Source organism: Trematosphaeria pertusa, assembly GCF_010094035.1.
Source record: "Trematosphaeria pertusa strain CBS 122368 unplaced genomic scaffold BU26scaffold_2, whole genome shotgun sequence".
Lineage (NCBI taxonomy): Eukaryota > Fungi > Ascomycota > Dothideomycetes > Pleosporales > Trematosphaeriaceae > Trematosphaeria > Trematosphaeria pertusa.
Window position 1 is genome coordinate 3,276,589 of NW_022987213.1, and position 15,948 is coordinate 3,292,536.

Here is a 15,948-nt window from a genome sequence, read left to right on the forward strand (position 1 = left end):
CCCGGCTCCAGGATTTCATCATCGTCCTCGGTATTCGGTGGTATGAAGCGCACTATTCAGCACAGGGGTCAGTTGCATGCAGTGAGCTTAACGGCGGGTTGGACCCACACGACGCCGGAATGTTCACCCACGTCTGGCCCCCCTTAAACTCCAACGACTGCTCCGCAGACCCCACGTCCTCTCCCGCGTTGAACTTGACCGCCGTCACGGGGCGAAAGCGGAATGCGTTTCCCCTGATGCAAGCCCTTTTCCGCTCAGTGCAATACTTGCACTTCTCCGAATCGCGAAGTTTCACGCCTAGCAAAGTCCCTCAGCTCTGCCGCGAAAGACAAATCCCCATCCATCCCATCACCCAGCGGATAGGCACCTGGGACTCGCTCGGAATTGCATACATTTGATATGACGTTCGCGACAGGCCTTACTATGGAGAAGAGAATTAGCCGCTATGTTAGGGCTCCGTGGGTGGGCCTGAGCAATCTCACCAGCCGCTCCTTTGGCGCATATTTTTTACAATATATTTCGCACGACGAGACTGAATGAGTGGAGTGAGGGATTGATCGATTGCTACGTTTGAGCGCGGGATTCCGAACTGTTTTTGCATGACGACGCCGGGGAGCCGGTGACCCCGCATTTCTGGGGTTCGATATCCGGGGCATGACCACGTTCGGGGCGGGAGTGCATGGCGTCGGGTAGTGATCGCTTTCTCTGTGGGGTAGTTTTCCGAACGAGGATATACCTAAACGTAGTAAGTCGTTCCGCAGTGCCAGATCTGAGGGCCAGGTTTCTGCGCTAGCCCCAAAATAGCAAGCTCGGTGAACTGCCGAACCGATGTCAGCTTCCCGAAGTTCCGACGCTTCCTTCGTCTCGCAACGCGCTCGAGACTGGTATGTCCAACAAAATGGCATTTGCAATGCTTGCTGGAGATAACATTCATCTCGACCCTGAAGACTGACTGGCTGTACCTCCTCGAGCGCTCCGTGTTCGTCTCAACGTAGAACCCGGCTGACATAGCCACGCGTACCATGGAACAGAAAAGAGCTATCGATACGCGGAAACCTTCCTCGCAATGCAGACCGCTGTGGGTCCCTTCATGCAGCTTCTCCAACGCGTGACATGCACTTCCGTACGAGCAAAAACCTCCTCCGGCGTGCGAAAACCTCCTCCGAGATAAAAGCACCAACGACCTCCCCGCCCGCGCGCACATTACAACAGCAAAAACCTCCTGCGAGCCTAGCTGCCTCGCATAATGCACCATCCGCAGCTGATCTGATCGCCCAGCACGCGAACAGCGGCAGAAACCTCCTCCGAAGCCCACCGTTCGCCAATGAGATTGTTCAAAAGACATGGAGGACACTGCGAAAATCTCCCCCGAAGGCGTAGAAAAACCTGCATAGCGCATCGCACAGAAATATAAAAATGCCCTCCTCGCTCGCTCCCCACGCCGCATTCCCAGTCCCTCTCCGCTTCTCTCCATCCGCTCCTCACAACCCTTCGAAATTTCCAGACTTCTTCCACTCTCCAAAATGGCGCCCCGTAAGCTCCGCGTCGCAGTCGCAGGCCTCGGCCGCATGGGCGCCCGCCACGCCATAAACTTCCTGGACAGGACTCCCCGCGCCCACCTCGTCGCCGCCTTCTCCCCCGACGCCAAAGAACTCCAGTGGGGAAAAGAGCACCTCGAACCGTACGGCGTGACTCTCTACGACGACTACGATAAGATGATCCTGCACGAGGGGCTGGAGGCTGTGGTGATCGGGACTGCGACGAGTGTGCACGCTGAGGAGGCGATCAAGGCTATGGAGAAGGATCTGCACGTGCTGTGTGAGAAGCCGCTGAGCACGAGTGTCGACGTGGTATGTCTGCGCATCCAGGGGGGGTGGTGGGATGGGATGCGTGCTGACAAGTGCGTGCGTGAGGCGTAGTGCAAGCAAGTAGTCGAGGAGGCAAAGAAACGGCCGCATCTCACGGTTATGTGCGGCTTCAGTCGCCGGTTTGATGACAGCTACCGCGACGCTTATGCTAAAGTAGAGAAGGGCCTCATCGGCCGCCCGACTATTCTCCGCTCCCAGACATGTGATGTGCATGATCCCTCCGGTGAGTATCTTACCTATTGATCGCCCTCCCTTCGTTTCTACCGTTGTAACTAACAAAACGCCACAGGCTTCTTCGTCGACTACGCCGCCTGGTCCGGCGGCGTCTTCGTCGACATGTCCGTCCACGACATAGGTACGCACACACTCCCAACCCTAAACCTATCACGTGCACTAACCATCCACGCTTAGATCTCACACTCCTATTCTTCGGCCCCTCCATCATCCCCAAACGCATATCCGCGCACGGCCTCATCGCCGTGCAACCCGGCCTCGCCCAGCACAGCGACGTCGACAACGCGATCGGCATCGTGGAATTCCACTCCGGCCAAATCGCGTACTACTACTGCTCGCGGATGATGGCGCACGGGCAGGAAGACGTGACAGAGGTAATCGGCACCTTGGGCAAAGTGAGCGTGAACCTAAATCCGCAGGACTCGCTGGTGAACTTGTACCACGAGGGGGGCGTTACGCGGGGCGTGCCGCGGGACTACTATGGCCGGTTTGAGGGCGCGTTTGTGCGGGAGGCGAATGAGTTTACGCGGGCGTGCTTGGAGGGCGGGGAGGTGCGCGGGGCGAGTGAGTTGCGGAATGCGGTGACGGCGGTGCAGATTGGGGCGTGGTTGCAGGAGGCGATGCGGACGGGGAGGCAGATTTGCTTTGATGAGGAGGGGCGGAGGGTGGAGAGGGCGGGGTTGTAGTGGAGTAGCTAGGGGGACTGGAGTGTGGGTGTGGGAAGAAAGGTCTATATTGGCGGTTTGGAATGCAACGTGTCGGTCTATAAAGCCCTGCGCCGGAGAAATGCTATGTCGATATGAGAATCCTCTCCATACGTAGCTCGTTCTTTCTCACAACGATGCTTCGATCTCGTCTAGCCCGGAAACCTGGTTCACGATCCACTTCCTCTTCTCCGTATCCGTATACCTCGGGTACGGCCTCCTGCAGTCGGCACTCGTCTCTGGATACCCCCTCTTCTTTGCAACGACCCACTTCGTGCCGTTGATGCCGCCCTTGCCGAATCCCCATTCCGTGACGGAGAGCTTGATTTGCAGGGCGGACGCTTCGGCGAGCTTGCCGGCTTGGTAGAGGTTGTACATCTCGACGCAAGTCTGATTGGAGTTAGTATATCAAATCAACAGGTTGTAATAAGAAGAAGAAGGCTTACCTTCGGATACAAATTCGCAACACCAGTAATCGTCCCCACACCGCCGACACTCAATGCTGGAATCAACCAATCACTCTGTCCCGCTAGTGCAACGAACTCGCTCTTCTTGAAAGCCGCAGATATCCTCGAGACCTTGGCGATGCCACCACACGTAAGCTTCACCGCCACGATGTTGGGGTGCTTTCCGAGCACTTCTAGCATCTCAGAATTGACATCCAAACCAGCAACCACACCTGGGAAGTTGTAGATAACGATAGGGATGGGTGAGCCGTCTGCCAGCTCCTGGAAGAATGCTATAATGGCGGCTTGGTCCATGGCGAAGTGGAAGTACGATGGTACGAGAGCGAGGTATGCATTTGCTCCTGCATCTCTGGCTTCGACAGTTTGTTGGATAGCGTCCTGCGTGCAACCTGCTACGCCACCAAGCGTAATGGGCAGGTCTCCTCTCCCGAGTCGTTGGGCAGTATTCCTCGCTTTCTGGACGAGCCGCATCTTCTCGTCAGATGTGAGCGTCGCCGCTTCGCCGTTCGTTCCAGCGATGACGATGCCATGGAGGCCGTTTGAGACTAGGAAGTCGAAGTGCTTCTCCTGAGTCTCCCAATCTATCTCTTGCTGGTCATCGTTCTTGAAGAATGTCAAAGACGGAACGTGGATGCCTGGCGGGAATGCATATTGAATGGAAGCTGTGCTATTGGTGCCGTTGGAGAAAGTTTCATTGGAAGGCATTTTGGAAGAAGTCATGCGAAGGCTTGCAGTCCTTGGGGGTATTTCCGGAAGTGGGAGCACCGTTCGTTTTGACCTTCTCCATTTCTTCCGCCATGCGTTCCGACCGCATTCCGAGCCCGCCGATGCGTGGGGTGTTGAAGTTTGCCGACCCGCGGCATTAGCTGTTGGGTGAATGTTATCTTTAGCGTATGCGACGAGCGAAGCTGATGCGATGCAATCATCGTGCTCCGTTGCCTCTGCTCGGATGCGTTATACTCCCTCGGGCTAAGCTCTACCGAGCAGATTCTTTCTCCTGACTCGCCTCGAGCGCTTGCACTCCACAAACATCCCACCATCCGAGGGCCTTACGCTCCATGTGGAGGATCGCGCTACCTGGGGTCCCCATCTGATTTCTCCATGGACAATTGCGCACGCGTCGCGTTCTGAGGAGGTCGGGATGGCGTTGGGTGGCGAGAAACGTCCTTTCTCGGTTGGGCTAGCCTGACTCGTATTCCCCGCTTCGATTGACGCGCGCTCGGCTCCCATGAGTCTCTTCTTGTTCTTACGTCCGTCTGGTCGGGATGATGCGATGGTTTAAAGGACCACCGTCCCGACTCTGGGGAACCCGCATCGTGGGTTCTGCAGGCCCCCAGATTTGGAAGCGACCTTGAACTCATTCGCAGCCTCGTCCGCCAATATGACCGGTTTCGCTCGCGCGAAGGAGGATAGGCCGACGCCTTCGGAAGTTGTGAGTAGTACCGTCTTCTCAATGACGTGTTAAGCTAGAGTTGACATATCCGTAGTACAACTGGAGGGTCTATGCCTCTGCCTTGGTCATCTCCATGGGCGTGCTCGCCTATGGCTACGACTCTGCCTTCATCGGAACCACGATCACTCAGAAGAGCTTCAAGCGCGACTTTGGGATGGATAAGATGAGCACGAAGGAGCAGAACGATGTGTCGAGCAACCTTACATCTATATGTAAGCCTGTGACGCGTACAAATGTGATTCGCTTGTACTTACAAACTTTAGACTCTGCCGGCGGCTTTTTCGGCGCGCTCTTCATGTTCTTCTCCCTGGAACTCCTCGGCCGTCGCATGGCCGTCATCATCTCCGATATCATCTTCATCGTCGGCGCTATCCTGTGCACTATCGGCACCGCGCCCTCTCACTCTCTTGGCCTCATCTACGCCGGACGTCTGCTCACCGGCCTCGGTGTCGGCGGCATCGCAGCAGTTTCGCCAATTTACATCGCTGAAATCTCGCCACCAGCTATCCGTGGTCGTCTCACAGGTTTCTTTGAATCCTTCTATCAGACTGGTGCTGTGATTGGCTTTTGGATCAACTACGGCATTGTCCATAATATCGATCCAACGAAAACGATTGCATGGAGAATTCCAATGGCAGTCCAGCTGATCCCAGCTGGGCTTCTTGCGCTGATGATTCCGGTCCTGAAGGAGAGCCCCACGTGGCTGCTCAAGCGTGGCCGGGACGACGAGGCGTATAAGGTGTACAGCTACATCCGGATGCTTCCAGAGAACCACCCATACATCGCCGAAGACGTGAAATTCATCAAGGACCAGATCGCCAAAGAGCGGGCTGCGCTCACCGGCAACGAACAGGCGACGCTAGGGCAGATCATGAAGGGCGCGGCGAGGGAGAGTATGCTGAAAGGGATGCGCAATCGCTTCGTGCTCGTCTTCCTCATGTTTATGTGGCAAGCGTGGTCCGGTGCTGCCGCCATCAACTACTACTCTCCGACGATCTTCAAGTCCATCGGCCTGACGGATGTCACTTTCTGGACCGGCATATACGGCCTCATCAAGGCTATCGGCTCCATCATCTTCTTCACTTTCTTCATCGACAAGTTCGGGCGGAAGTGGCCATGGATTGTTTCCTCGCTCGCGTGCGCCTTCTGTCAATATTACCTGGCTGTATACATCGCTGTGGGCAAACCTAGCACCGATGCCTCACAATCCGCCTCCACTGTCGCCGGAGGTAAGGGCGCGACGGCTATGATCATGATATTCGGCGCGACCTGGTCCTTTGGCGCGAACGGTCTCCCTTGGATCATCTCAGCTGAGATCTTCCCGTCTTCGCTTCGTTCGATTTCAGGTCCTTTTGCTGGCATGAGTGTCTGGCTTTGGACTTATGTCGTTACGCGAGCATTGCCGAGTATGTACACGAGCATGGAATGGGGCGTGTACGTGTTCTTCGCATCGTGTCTGATTTGCGCAAGTATATATGCGTACTTCTTCATCCACGAGACGAAAGGGCTGCGTATCGACCAGATGGACCATTTGTTTGGATTTGAGAGGCAGTCGCCGCTGGCTGTTCCGGACGGCAAGGCGGATGACGTCAGTGAGCACGAGAAAGAGGCGCATGTTGAGGTGGATAGGAGGGAGGTTGCGTAGTGGCTGATATTCGTACTCTGAAGGATGTAAGAGAAGCTACCTAGGCATAATGTTTAAGAAAGCAGTGTTGCTAAGCAATGGTAGCGGGATGCTTGAGGAAATCGCTCAGAGTCGCTCCTTCCCGTTTTGCTCCCCGTCTTTAGTCTTTAACCTCCACTTCACCTTCACCACCCATCGAGGTAGTAGCCAAGCCCCACCCGAACTTTGTTCCCCGTACCATACGCAAACATCTCTGCAACTTCTCAGCCACCCCACCTTCGCACCGCCAGCGTGCCATCTGCCCGAACGAGTTGGTTTCTTTCTAGAAACCTCAGCTCGCCCACCACATCACTAACAATGCGATACTCTCTGCGGCATCGCGGCGAGCTAAGCGGCGAGGACAACGCCACCGAACTCGCGAGCGCGATCGGCATCAAACGCGAACCTCCGCATGACAGCGACCAACCTGAGCCAAAGCGTGTGGCTGTTGACAACGCTCAAGCAGAGAGCGCCTCACCTAAAACCGAGCCGGGTGCGGCGGACGAGTTAGCATCCACTATTTCCCCGAGCGTTATTAAGCTCGAAATCATCGAACCTATCAGCCTCGTCACACCCGAGCCTGACTTCGTTACAAGCCTCCCACTGCAAGCCGCCTCAACACCCGACCAGCGGAATGCGTCAGAAGATACTGCTATCATTAACGCTACGTCCCTCGTGAAGAGCGAAAAGCGTAGAAGCAGTGTCAGCTCAGTCCATCAACAGGTGCGACTTCCGAGCGCAACTTCGCCTACGCAAGATGCACTTACAACAGCAGCCAGCCAGGCACCTGAGAAGCACCGCACAGTTGGCGTGGCTGAGAGTAAGGTGTTGAAGGATAAGATTGCGGAAGTCGAGGCACAACTGAAGGAAAGAGAGAAGGATAAAGCGCGTGCCACAGCACTGTGGACAGAGGAGAGGGCAGAGAAAGAGAAGAGTGACATGCAGGGACGTATTGCCGAGCTTGAGGACGCACTCAGGAAGAAGGAAGAAATCTACAGTGCGAACGAAGAGGGCATGCGGGAGCAGGTCAACCTCCTTACTCAGGAAGCCGGGCTACTTCGAGAAGACATCGATGAACTCAAGGCAGAGAGAACGAAGCATCAGCACAACACTAAGACCCAAGAAGATGAGATCCGCAAACTGAATGCAGAAGTATTAGACCTCGTCCGGGACATCTACGAGCAAAAAAAGCTAACCAAAATCACCGAGCTCGAGAAACAAGGGCTAGAATACCGAATCAAGTTCGATCGGAAGAACTTCGACAAAGCCATGGAAGACGCTGCACTGAAGCAGAAGGGTATTGACGACCTGAAACGAAGCCACCGACGTACTGTCCGCGAGAAGGACGCCGAGCTCAAGGCGCAGGTGTACCAGCAAAAGGAAATGCGAAAACAAATCAAGAAGGCGCTGACACGGAAGATCGAAAAGCTGGAGCGCGTTGTATCCGGCATGCACTTCTCCTACTCTGACCTTTACGAGAAGAATACGGTTCTGTGGGACAAGGTCGAGGCTATCGCGGAGGCGGGGTCCTTTGGTGGCATAAGCGATATGTATCGCATGATGCTCGACAAGCTGAAGGGAAAGCCGCTGATGGTAGTGATAAAAGAGATGGAGAAAACAGCGAAGGAGGATTAGTGGGTTAGAAGTGGATCGCGTATAAGGAAACTGACGCTTTGGAATGAGGCAACGCTCCTTTTCGCTATGCGTTGGTGAGAAGACACTAGGACTGTGTGCCGTAGATTAACATGGCGTGCTAAAAGCATCTGGGTTTTGGGCCTCCTAGATGATACCAGCATCAGCATCAGAGTTGAATAAAAGTCTCAAGGGAGAAAAAGGCGCCAGATACTTACCTATATGTTTCCGCCTGTTACTTCCCTATCTTCTTTTCCCTTACTTTGTCACCCCTTTCCCTGCTTCATTCTAATCTTTTCCATACCATCCCATCTACTCCAACTGTCTCCAACACAACCTCTCTACCTCTCCCCCGCCCTAATCCTTCTCCAACCATCGCCAACCCCCTCGCTTAACCCTCCGAGTCTCGCAAATCCCAAACACCCCGAGTCGTTGCCGCGACTACCTCTCTTTCCCTCCGCGACGATGTCACAACATCACACGACAACGCGCGGGCCACTCCACTCCCTTCCCAATATTCAGACTACAATTTTCCAGCCGCACCGCTGCACCATATCGCAGTCCAGTCTGCCTAGCTATTAACGGTAAGGAAGTCTCCCGAGTATCATTGACAGCATTTCTGACACAAACTGCCGAAGTGTCGGACGGATACACCGGCCAGTGCTCAAGATGGCCAGACCGGTGCCTGAGGAGCTGGAGCGTAAACAGCAAGGACACGAACCGGCGCAGGCTGTTGGAGACGCTGCGTTCGGAATGATCAATCGAAATATCGGCAGTGTGTCGGCGGAGACCGCGAATGTTGTTCGAGCATCGGGCAGTGCCCAAGTCGGTCGTACCTTCCCCGGAGTGGTCAACAACGCGGGTGCGACGACGCGTCTAGATGGAACAGTGGGTACGCGTAGCGGCAGCGCCAACTTCAACAGCAACAACAGCGGTGGTGCAGCGACGCACACCGGTGACACTGCCAGCGCATTTAGCGGTGTCTACGGTAGTCGTCCCTCCCAGGACACTCTCAGCATCCACACCACGGCGCACAACATCGCGAGTATCGGCAACCCCAACCCGAACGTCAGCAGCCGTCCCTCCGCGCGCGCCGGTGATGCTGGTCAAGCAGCGAGAAGCGCTCCCGGCAATAATCGACGAACCAGCACCGGAGGTCAAGGACAAGCGCAGCCGACGCCTCAAGACATCATCATCTTGAGCAGTGACAACGGGGGCAGCGAAGCAGCGGACTCGGATGACGGCACTGACGAAAATGTCTTCAAGACACCATATCCCAAGGTCTCCGGGCCTTCGCAGGCAGACAAGCAGACACCCTCCAGCTCTTCCAGGTGGCCTACTTCCAGCGCCCATTCTGGCGGTCCAGTGTCCAGCTATGCATCCACGAGCGCTCCAGCGCCTGTCGGTGCACCCTCCAGGGCGCCAGAGTCCAGCGGACTGGCTCCTACGTCCAATCCAGCGGGAGCTAGCGACTCGACACAGACTTCGACCTCAATGGGCTGGCCCAGCCCAGGACAGACCTTCTTCTTAGTCGAAGAAGGTATGCCCGGTCAACCGACGCCCAAGTCTAAGCCAGCAAATCTCGAGGATGGCGCCAACAAGCGGAAACAAGATGACAGGACATCGCCATTGACGGTGCCGGAACGTTTCCATCCTGATCCTTTCGCACGCGCGGGCTTAGCATCAAGGGGTAGGGGCCATGCTGGTGCATCGCGTCCAGCGCCACACGCACGGTCAGTATCGGACAGCAGTATACTAGGCTCGGGAGCGCCATTGCAGGCTGAGATAGATAGTATAAATGCCGGGTGGCAGGCTCTGAGGGAAGCAGAGAGGCGTCGTGGGTCTTCAGGAACATCTGCGCAGACCGAAGCGCAGCGTCCAGCCGAGCCCGAGTGGCCAGCCATAACCGGTGGGATAATCGACCCATACGACATATTGAGGGCAGAGCTGGCGAGGAAAGAAGCCGAGAAGGAGGCGGCCAGAGAAGCGGCTCAACGTCTTCCGCCGCGCGGCACATTTTCACTCCCTGCACCACTGCCACTGCGTCAAGTCTCAGATCAGCGTTCAGCATCCGCCTCCCGACTGTCGTCATCGTCTACCCAGCAAGTAGACGCCTCACCAGCCCGCGGTAGACTGGATCCACGCGCGCTAGTGCAGACTGATCTGGAGACGAGACAAGCCAGAAGCCAGGCTGCGAGGGCAGCGGGTCGTCAGCCGCCATCACGAGGGACATTCTCCCAGACTGGGGCACTGCGGAAACCGCCTCCCGCGGTGCCTGCTCAACGCTCAGTCTCCGCCTCCCGTCTAATGTCATATTCCGGACAGCAGACCGTCATCGCACCGACAAACACGCCTCAGGACGCACCTCAGTCCTTACCCAGCTCCTCCGCCGTGTCTGCACTACACCAGGGAATGACAGCGAGCCAGGCAACCCTGATGATGCATCTGCGAAGCCTTTTCACTACGACGAATGGGCGCCAGCCGGACGATACAGAGCTGGCTTGGGCGCGAATCCAATTGCGCGGCGGGCACCTGTCGACCTGGTTCAATAATCCTGAGGTCGAAGCGCAATGGATTCAGAGGGTGAACGAAGAGTTCCCTCTCACCGATGTACGACAGCCAGCGAGGGGTCGTCCGATGACGCAGGCAGGACAGGGCGCGGTTCAAGGAGGCCACCAAGCTCGAGCACGCGCAGCATCGGTGCCATCGCAGCCTCAGCCTGGGCTGGCAAACACGCCGCAATCCGGCGTCTCCCAGCAGAGTGCCCATGTGCAGCGGGCGGTTCCAGGTACAGTATATGGAGCATCGGCCTCACAGCCTCAGCGTTTGTTGGCAAGCATGGCGCAGTCTGGTATCTCGCAGCAGCATGCCCACGTGCAGCAGACGCTACCAGGCACAGTATATGGAGCATCTACCTCGGGTCAGACTGCAGCATATCGACCTCAGGAGTCAAACGCCGCCACAAACATTAACCCTACTGCTGGAGATCCGTCGAACAACCAAGTCCGTTCCGCTTATAATCCGCTCCGGGCCTACTATGGCAATAGATACCCTACCGCTAGATCTGCTCTAGGAGCCTCGATAGGCTCGTGGATCGCACGGTTACAGAGGGAGGTACAGGCGGCCCGCGTCCAAGAGCAGCCATTGCCGCAAAATGGGTTGTCCCAGAATGTTGGATATGGACGGTTCCCTTCGCCAGCAGCTCTTCCAAACCCGGCCCAACAGCAGCTCCAACAAGCCTCTCGCAGCCAGCAGGCGAACTCGTCTGTCGATCCGGTCCATCAGCCGACGGGCTATACCGTGCAGGCTTTTGGCAACCAGTCAGGCCTGGCCAATCAGCAGCCTGCATCTTTTCGTTCCTCTAGCGAGGATTACGTCCCTCAATGGCTCCTTCGCGCGTGTGTAGCAGGATTTCACGATCGGATCCAAGACCTGCAGCGGAAGGAGCAAGAGCTTAAGGACAAGCATGACAAGGAGACGCAGCAACTCAATGATAAGATCAGCGAGCTGGAGGGTAAAGTGACCACCGCATACCGAGAGTTGAGGGAGCGACAGGAGAGGGAGCTGCAGCAGCTTCGGGACCAGGCTAGGAGCGAGATTGAGGCTGCTGCGGACGGAGAGGAGAGGGTGAAGGAGGAGGATAATGATGGTGAGAATGGTGGCTGGAAGGGGGCTGACGACAACGATAAGGATGATATGGATGTGGCGGGTTCGATGTGATTAGACGCTCTGTTGTATCCTCAGGGTTCGCATTGCGATCTAGTCTTGGGAAACTGTGAGAGGGCGACGAGAGAGGCTATGTATATACGTAGCCTATAATAAAAAGTACGTTGTTAGAACGTAACTATGCGACCATAGAAAACGAGGCGAGAAAGCTGAGACGCAAGAAAAGTCCGCTGACCTATCAAGCCGCCCTCACTGCCGTACCCACACTACCCGTCTCGAAAAGCTCCACCAACCCCGCACCCACGCACTCCTCCAAAATCCACTCGAACCGCAGGCCATGGAACTGTTTCCACTTCTTCGTCCGCCCAGGAAGAATCCCCGCAAACTCGCCTCTAGCCTTCTTCCTCTCGGCGACGTCGTCCTTCCCCACGACGCCGCCGTCCCACCGCTCGCGCAGGACATCAAGGGGCGCTTCCTTGTACATTGATTTCTTGAGCAAGCCGATGAGATGCGTGCGGGCTTCGATGAGGAGCTTGATGTGCGACCCGGTATTTGGTAGTGAGAAGTTGTAGTAAGCAGCAGCTGCGGTTGTTCGTTGGCCTGGTAGGCCGCCGGGAATGTGGTGCGAGGCTGAGGCGCCGCCGACGGCGCCTAGGGAGCCTGCTGCGTGGCGCGATCCAGCGGTTGAGAGAGATGAAAGACTTCCGGCGCCTGGAGCGGCGAAGAGTGAGGAACGCGTGTCCAGGGCTGTTGTTGTGGTTAGGAATCCGGCGGCTGTGAGTGCGGAGATCTCTGGAGGTGTGAAGGCGGTGTTGGGTACTGTTGTGGATGTTGGGTTCGCGTTCATGACCAGTATGTATTTGGCTATTGTCTTGCATTAGACCACCAGGAATTGCCACTCAGCGATGGCATACTCACACTGCAAGTCCTCAGCGAGGCCCGGGTGAGACCGGACCAGTCTATGCCATTCCTGCACAGAAGCAAGACCGTCGCCAACGGCGGCGGCGCCAACGCCTCGGTGCGGTATCGTCACTCTGCGCAAAATGCCTGCCTGCGCGAGCTCCACGATCTCGCGCTCCGTCCTGGTCGGCGAGACACTCAAAGCATCGATATGCGCTATGGTAACTATGGGCGGGAGAGACTTCCGGAAATTCAAGACTTCGGCAATCCGCGTCGAGTTCATGCCAGCGGCTTTCTCAGGGATGTCGCTGAACATCTTGTTACGGATGTATTCCATGTACTGCGGCACATCACGGAAATTGAGGTCGGCGGCGAGAGAGGCTATTACGCCCGTATCATCCAGCTTCTCGTCCTTGTCAAAGTCGGGGGGTTTTGCGGATTGTAGAGACTTTTTTCGGGGACTGGCTGACGATGGCGAGGACGTGACACGCCGTAGACCCATGGCGGCCGCGGCACTTAGTTTTCTTGTCTTCTTGATCCGAGATGAGCGAGCGGCTGTGGCTTGGAACGACATCTTGTAGCAGCACCTCCCCTACTCTTTCGTTGTATTCGGCCGGTTGAAGCCCAGGGAGTTGGCTGGTATATCAAGCACGACGGCGGGAATGAGTCGACACCAAGGCAGCAACGGGTCAGCCGGGCGGGAGAGAGGACTCGAAACGTGACAGGATATACACAAGGAGTGGAGTCATCGCATCGATGCGGATGTGCTCTGGAAGTAGCGAATGACCATAGAGTGCGTGGTGTTGAAGTGTGGCGATGAGGCGTGGAAAGGTGCGGTCTTTGACGGGAAACTGCCTCGGCTCACCAGCCACCTGCGCCACACACGCTAGACCAGATTCGAACGATGTCAATCTTGATTGCTCACCAGCACTGCGAATATACATGTGAATATCGGGTCCAGAGGAGCGAATAACCATGGAACTGTCTCTTTGAAGCATAACCGCTCGGGGACCCGAATGCGGTGCCCATGATGTTGAGGTCACGGCTTCCGGCCACGGCGACCGACAAGACGTCATCCCCGTCTCGCGCAGAAGCTTGGGCAAGCTCAACCGTGCACCACCTCCCCCAACAAAATAACGCGATGACCCGGTCGGTATAGCATCCTCGCCCTCACTCTTACAATCTTCGCCATCGCCGTCTATCGCTCGCCATGTCGCTCAACGCAGAGCCCTCGCAGCCCGACGAGCGCGCCGCACAGGACCTCCCGCCCAAGTCGTATGCCGCTGCGGCCGAACAAGCCGTCGAGGAGCAATCGCATGAAAGTCAGGCAGATAGCACCAAGGAGCGCGTTTCGAAGAATGTGCAGAATATGAAGGCCAATGGCAAGATCAGGATACCCTCAGAGGAAGACAAAGAGCTGTACGAGGGCGAGGGCGTAGACAGCAGTCCCAAGAGCCCTGCGCGAGCCCATCGCCGGAAAACGTCGCTCAAGTCGAATGGGTCCATTGGCAAGAAGCATGGTGAGCGCGTCCAGAGCGACGTGTACGAGAAGCACGCCGACAGCAATGGCCAGCCCTTGACGAGCGTGAAGCCCTCGGACGACTACGAGAAGGACATCCGGACAGATCGAAAGCCGATGCGCAGGAACTCGGAGCTCAAGTCTGGGCGACAGGCGGGCGCGGGTTGGCATAGGAGCAAGTACGTAGAGCCTTTAGGGCCTCCGGCAGAGATTCAGGACCTCTTTTGGCAGTTGACGTCTCGCGGCACCGCCAAAATCCAAGGGTAGGAAGACAGCCTACCTGTCGCCTACCCCACATGCTCTCTGCTGGCCGAAAGCCTATGAGAATGCTGGCTAACACTACTGCAGAATCCGATACGCGCCTCTCAATGTCCCTCTACAGCGCCGGCTCCAGACCCTCGCCGTTCTCATGCATACGCTCAGCATCGCCGGTCTCGTCTCCATCTTCTTCTTCCTGTGCACCATACCTATACTCTGGCCGATCTTGCTCCCATATACCCTCTACGTCCTCTTCTCGAATGCCGGCACTTCCGGCGAGCTCTCCTTCCGCAGCGAGTGGTGCCGGAGATCCAAAGTCTGGTCGCTGTTCGCGTCCTACTTCCCTGCACGCCTCCACCGTTCACAGGAGCTAGAACCTACGCGAAAATACATCTTCGGTTACCACCCGCATGGCATCATTTCTCACGGAGCCTTCGCTGCGTTCGCGACCGAAGCTTTGGGTTTCTCGCAGCTGTTTCCGGGTATCACAAATACACTCTTGACATTGGACGGCAACTTCAAGTTACCTCTGTACCGCGAGTATGCGCTTCGCATGGGCCTCGCGTCTGTCTCGCGCGACTCATGCGAGAATATCCTGTCGAAAGGTGGAAAGAACGGGGAGGGAATGGGCCGCGCTATCACCATCGTCGTCGGCGGTGCCCGCGAATCGCTCGACGCCCAGCCCGGCACCATGCGCCTCGTGGTCCGCCGTCGACAAGGCTTCGTTAAACTAGCCATACGCATGGGGGCCGACCTTGTGCCCGTCCTCGGCTTCGGCGAAAATGAAATCTACGAGCAGCTCAACCCGCGTGCGCACCCCTACATCCACAAGTTGCAATTGTTCGTGAAGAAGATGGCGGGCTGGACAATTCCTCTTTTCCACGCGCGAGGCATCTTCAACTACGACGTCGGCATGATGCCCTATCGTCGACCCATGAACATCGTCGTTGGCCGACCCATTCGCGTCATCCAGAACAAGCATCCCGACAAGGATTATGTTCAGCAGGTGCATGAGGAGTACATCAAGGAGCTCTTGCGCTTATGGAATGATTTCAAGGATACCTTCGCCAAGCAGAGAACGGAGGAGCTGAAGATTATTGAGTGATCGAAGCTGGTTTGCCGTTGCACGTCTGGGGGGCTTTTGTACGCTATTGTTATGCTTTTGTACTTGTTAACGGTTTTTTGTTACGTACGGTCTGGTGGGAACGGGTCGGGTACAAATGGTTGGTCTAGGTGGTTGGCTCACGTATAGCTCCCACTGAAAATACTGGGATTATTGGAGCATAGCATGGGTTTTAAGGGAAATAGGAATTGCATTACTGGCTGAAAGTACTCGCTGACTCTGCTCGTGATTCGTTTCCATTGTCTTGGGTTCCGCAATGCGTACTGCTGGCGAACTCAGAACCTGACACCTTTTCCCGCCGCTCCTGGGAAAAGCATCGCGGAGAGCCTATATGTACAGGAAAAGAGAGTGGGGGTGCGGGGGTGGAGTCGAAGCCTTCTATGAAGGTGCATAAATTAAGCAAGAGTGGTAGTATTTACAAACGTGTAGATCCCAAGGATCTCTAGTGCACCAGAAACAGC

General features: G+C 56.2%; 6 protein-coding genes across 6 annotated transcripts; 4 read left to right on the forward strand and 2 right to left on the reverse strand.

Annotated features, from left to right (window-relative positions):
- Positions 1–1,523: 1,523 nt before the first annotated feature.
- BU26DRAFT_537703 (NAD(P)-binding protein) lies at positions 1,524–2,788 on the forward strand (the record flags this gene model as incomplete). The annotated part of the gene is made up of 4 exons (XM_033831426.1): positions 1,524–1,850; positions 1,920–2,091; positions 2,158–2,223; positions 2,280–2,788. 4 exons carry the CDS (start codon positions 1,524–1,526, stop codon positions 2,786–2,788), a joined length of 1,074 nt encoding a protein of 357 aa, XP_033690275.1.
- A 30-nt stretch (positions 2,789–2,818) lies between these two features.
- BU26DRAFT_476040 (aldolase) lies at positions 2,819–4,094 on the reverse strand. Its single transcript, XM_033825559.1, has 2 exons — positions 3,253–4,094; positions 2,819–3,196 (listed from the first exon to the last, which is right to left on the reverse strand). The coding sequence occupies exons 1-2, from the start codon at positions 3,991–3,993 to the stop codon at positions 2,936–2,938; spliced, it is 1,002 nt and encodes a 333-aa protein (XP_033690276.1). The 5' UTR covers positions 3,994–4,094; the 3' UTR covers positions 2,819–2,935.
- Positions 4,095–4,376: 282 nt separating this feature from the next.
- BU26DRAFT_515011 (MFS quinate transporter-like protein QutD) lies at positions 4,377–6,486 on the forward strand. The gene is made up of 3 exons (XM_033827961.1): positions 4,377–4,705; positions 4,761–4,938; positions 4,990–6,486. The coding sequence occupies exons 1-3, from the start codon at positions 4,655–4,657 to the stop codon at positions 6,369–6,371; spliced, it is 1,611 nt and encodes a 536-aa protein (XP_033690277.1). The 5' UTR covers positions 4,377–4,654; the 3' UTR covers positions 6,372–6,486.
- Positions 6,487–8,690: 2,204 nt separating this feature from the next.
- BU26DRAFT_500867 (uncharacterized protein) lies at positions 8,691–11,741 on the forward strand (the record flags this gene model as incomplete). The annotated part of the gene is made up of 1 exon (XM_033826529.1): positions 8,691–11,741. One exon carries the CDS (start codon positions 8,691–8,693, stop codon positions 11,739–11,741), a length of 3,051 nt encoding a protein of 1,016 aa, XP_033690278.1.
- Positions 11,742–11,925: 184 nt separating this feature from the next.
- BU26DRAFT_476046 (uncharacterized protein) lies at positions 11,926–13,161 on the reverse strand (the record flags this gene model as incomplete). Its single annotated transcript, XM_033825560.1, has 3 exons — positions 11,926–12,506; positions 12,675–12,812; positions 12,912–13,161. 3 exons carry the CDS (start codon positions 13,159–13,161, stop codon positions 11,926–11,928), a joined length of 969 nt encoding a protein of 322 aa, XP_033690279.1.
- A 403-nt stretch (positions 13,162–13,564) lies between these two features.
- Positions 13,565–15,693, forward strand: BU26DRAFT_515012 (diacylglycerol O-acyltransferas-like protein 2B). The gene is made up of 2 exons (XM_033827962.1): positions 13,565–14,285; positions 14,455–15,693. Exons 1-2 carry the CDS (start codon positions 13,798–13,800, stop codon positions 15,467–15,469), a joined length of 1,503 nt encoding a protein of 500 aa, XP_033690280.1. The 5' UTR covers positions 13,565–13,797; the 3' UTR covers positions 15,470–15,693.
- Positions 15,694–15,948: the final 255 nt, after the last annotated feature.

What these genes read in the sequence shown, in the direction of transcription:
- BU26DRAFT_476040 (XM_033825559.1), bottom strand. Translation starts at nt 3,993, where the DNA reads ATGACTTCTTCCAAAATGCCTTCCAATGAAACTTTCTCCAACGGCACC. An exon ending in TTGCGAATTTGTATCCGAAG is followed by an intron (nt 3,197 to 3,252) that starts GTAAGCCTTCTT and finishes AACTCCAATCAG; the next exon opens with ACTTGCGTCGAGATGTACAA.
- BU26DRAFT_515011 (XM_033827961.1), top strand. Translation starts at nt 4,655, where the DNA reads ATGACCGGTTTCGCTCGCGCGAAGGAGGATAGGCCGACGCCTTCGGAA. An exon ending in GGCCGACGCCTTCGGAAGTT is followed by an intron (nt 4,706 to 4,760) that starts GTGAGTAGTACC and finishes ACATATCCGTAG; the next exon opens with TACAACTGGAGGGTCTATGC. An exon ending in GAGCAACCTTACATCTATAT is followed by an intron (nt 4,939 to 4,989) that starts GTAAGCCTGTGA and finishes TACAAACTTTAG; the next exon opens with ACTCTGCCGGCGGCTTTTTC.
- BU26DRAFT_515012 (XM_033827962.1), top strand. Translation starts at nt 13,798, where the DNA reads ATGTCGCTCAACGCAGAGCCCTCGCAGCCCGACGAGCGCGCCGCACAG. An exon ending in GCGGGTTGGCATAGGAGCAA is followed by an intron (nt 14,286 to 14,454) that starts GTACGTAGAGCC and finishes ACACTACTGCAG; the next exon opens with AATCCGATACGCGCCTCTCA.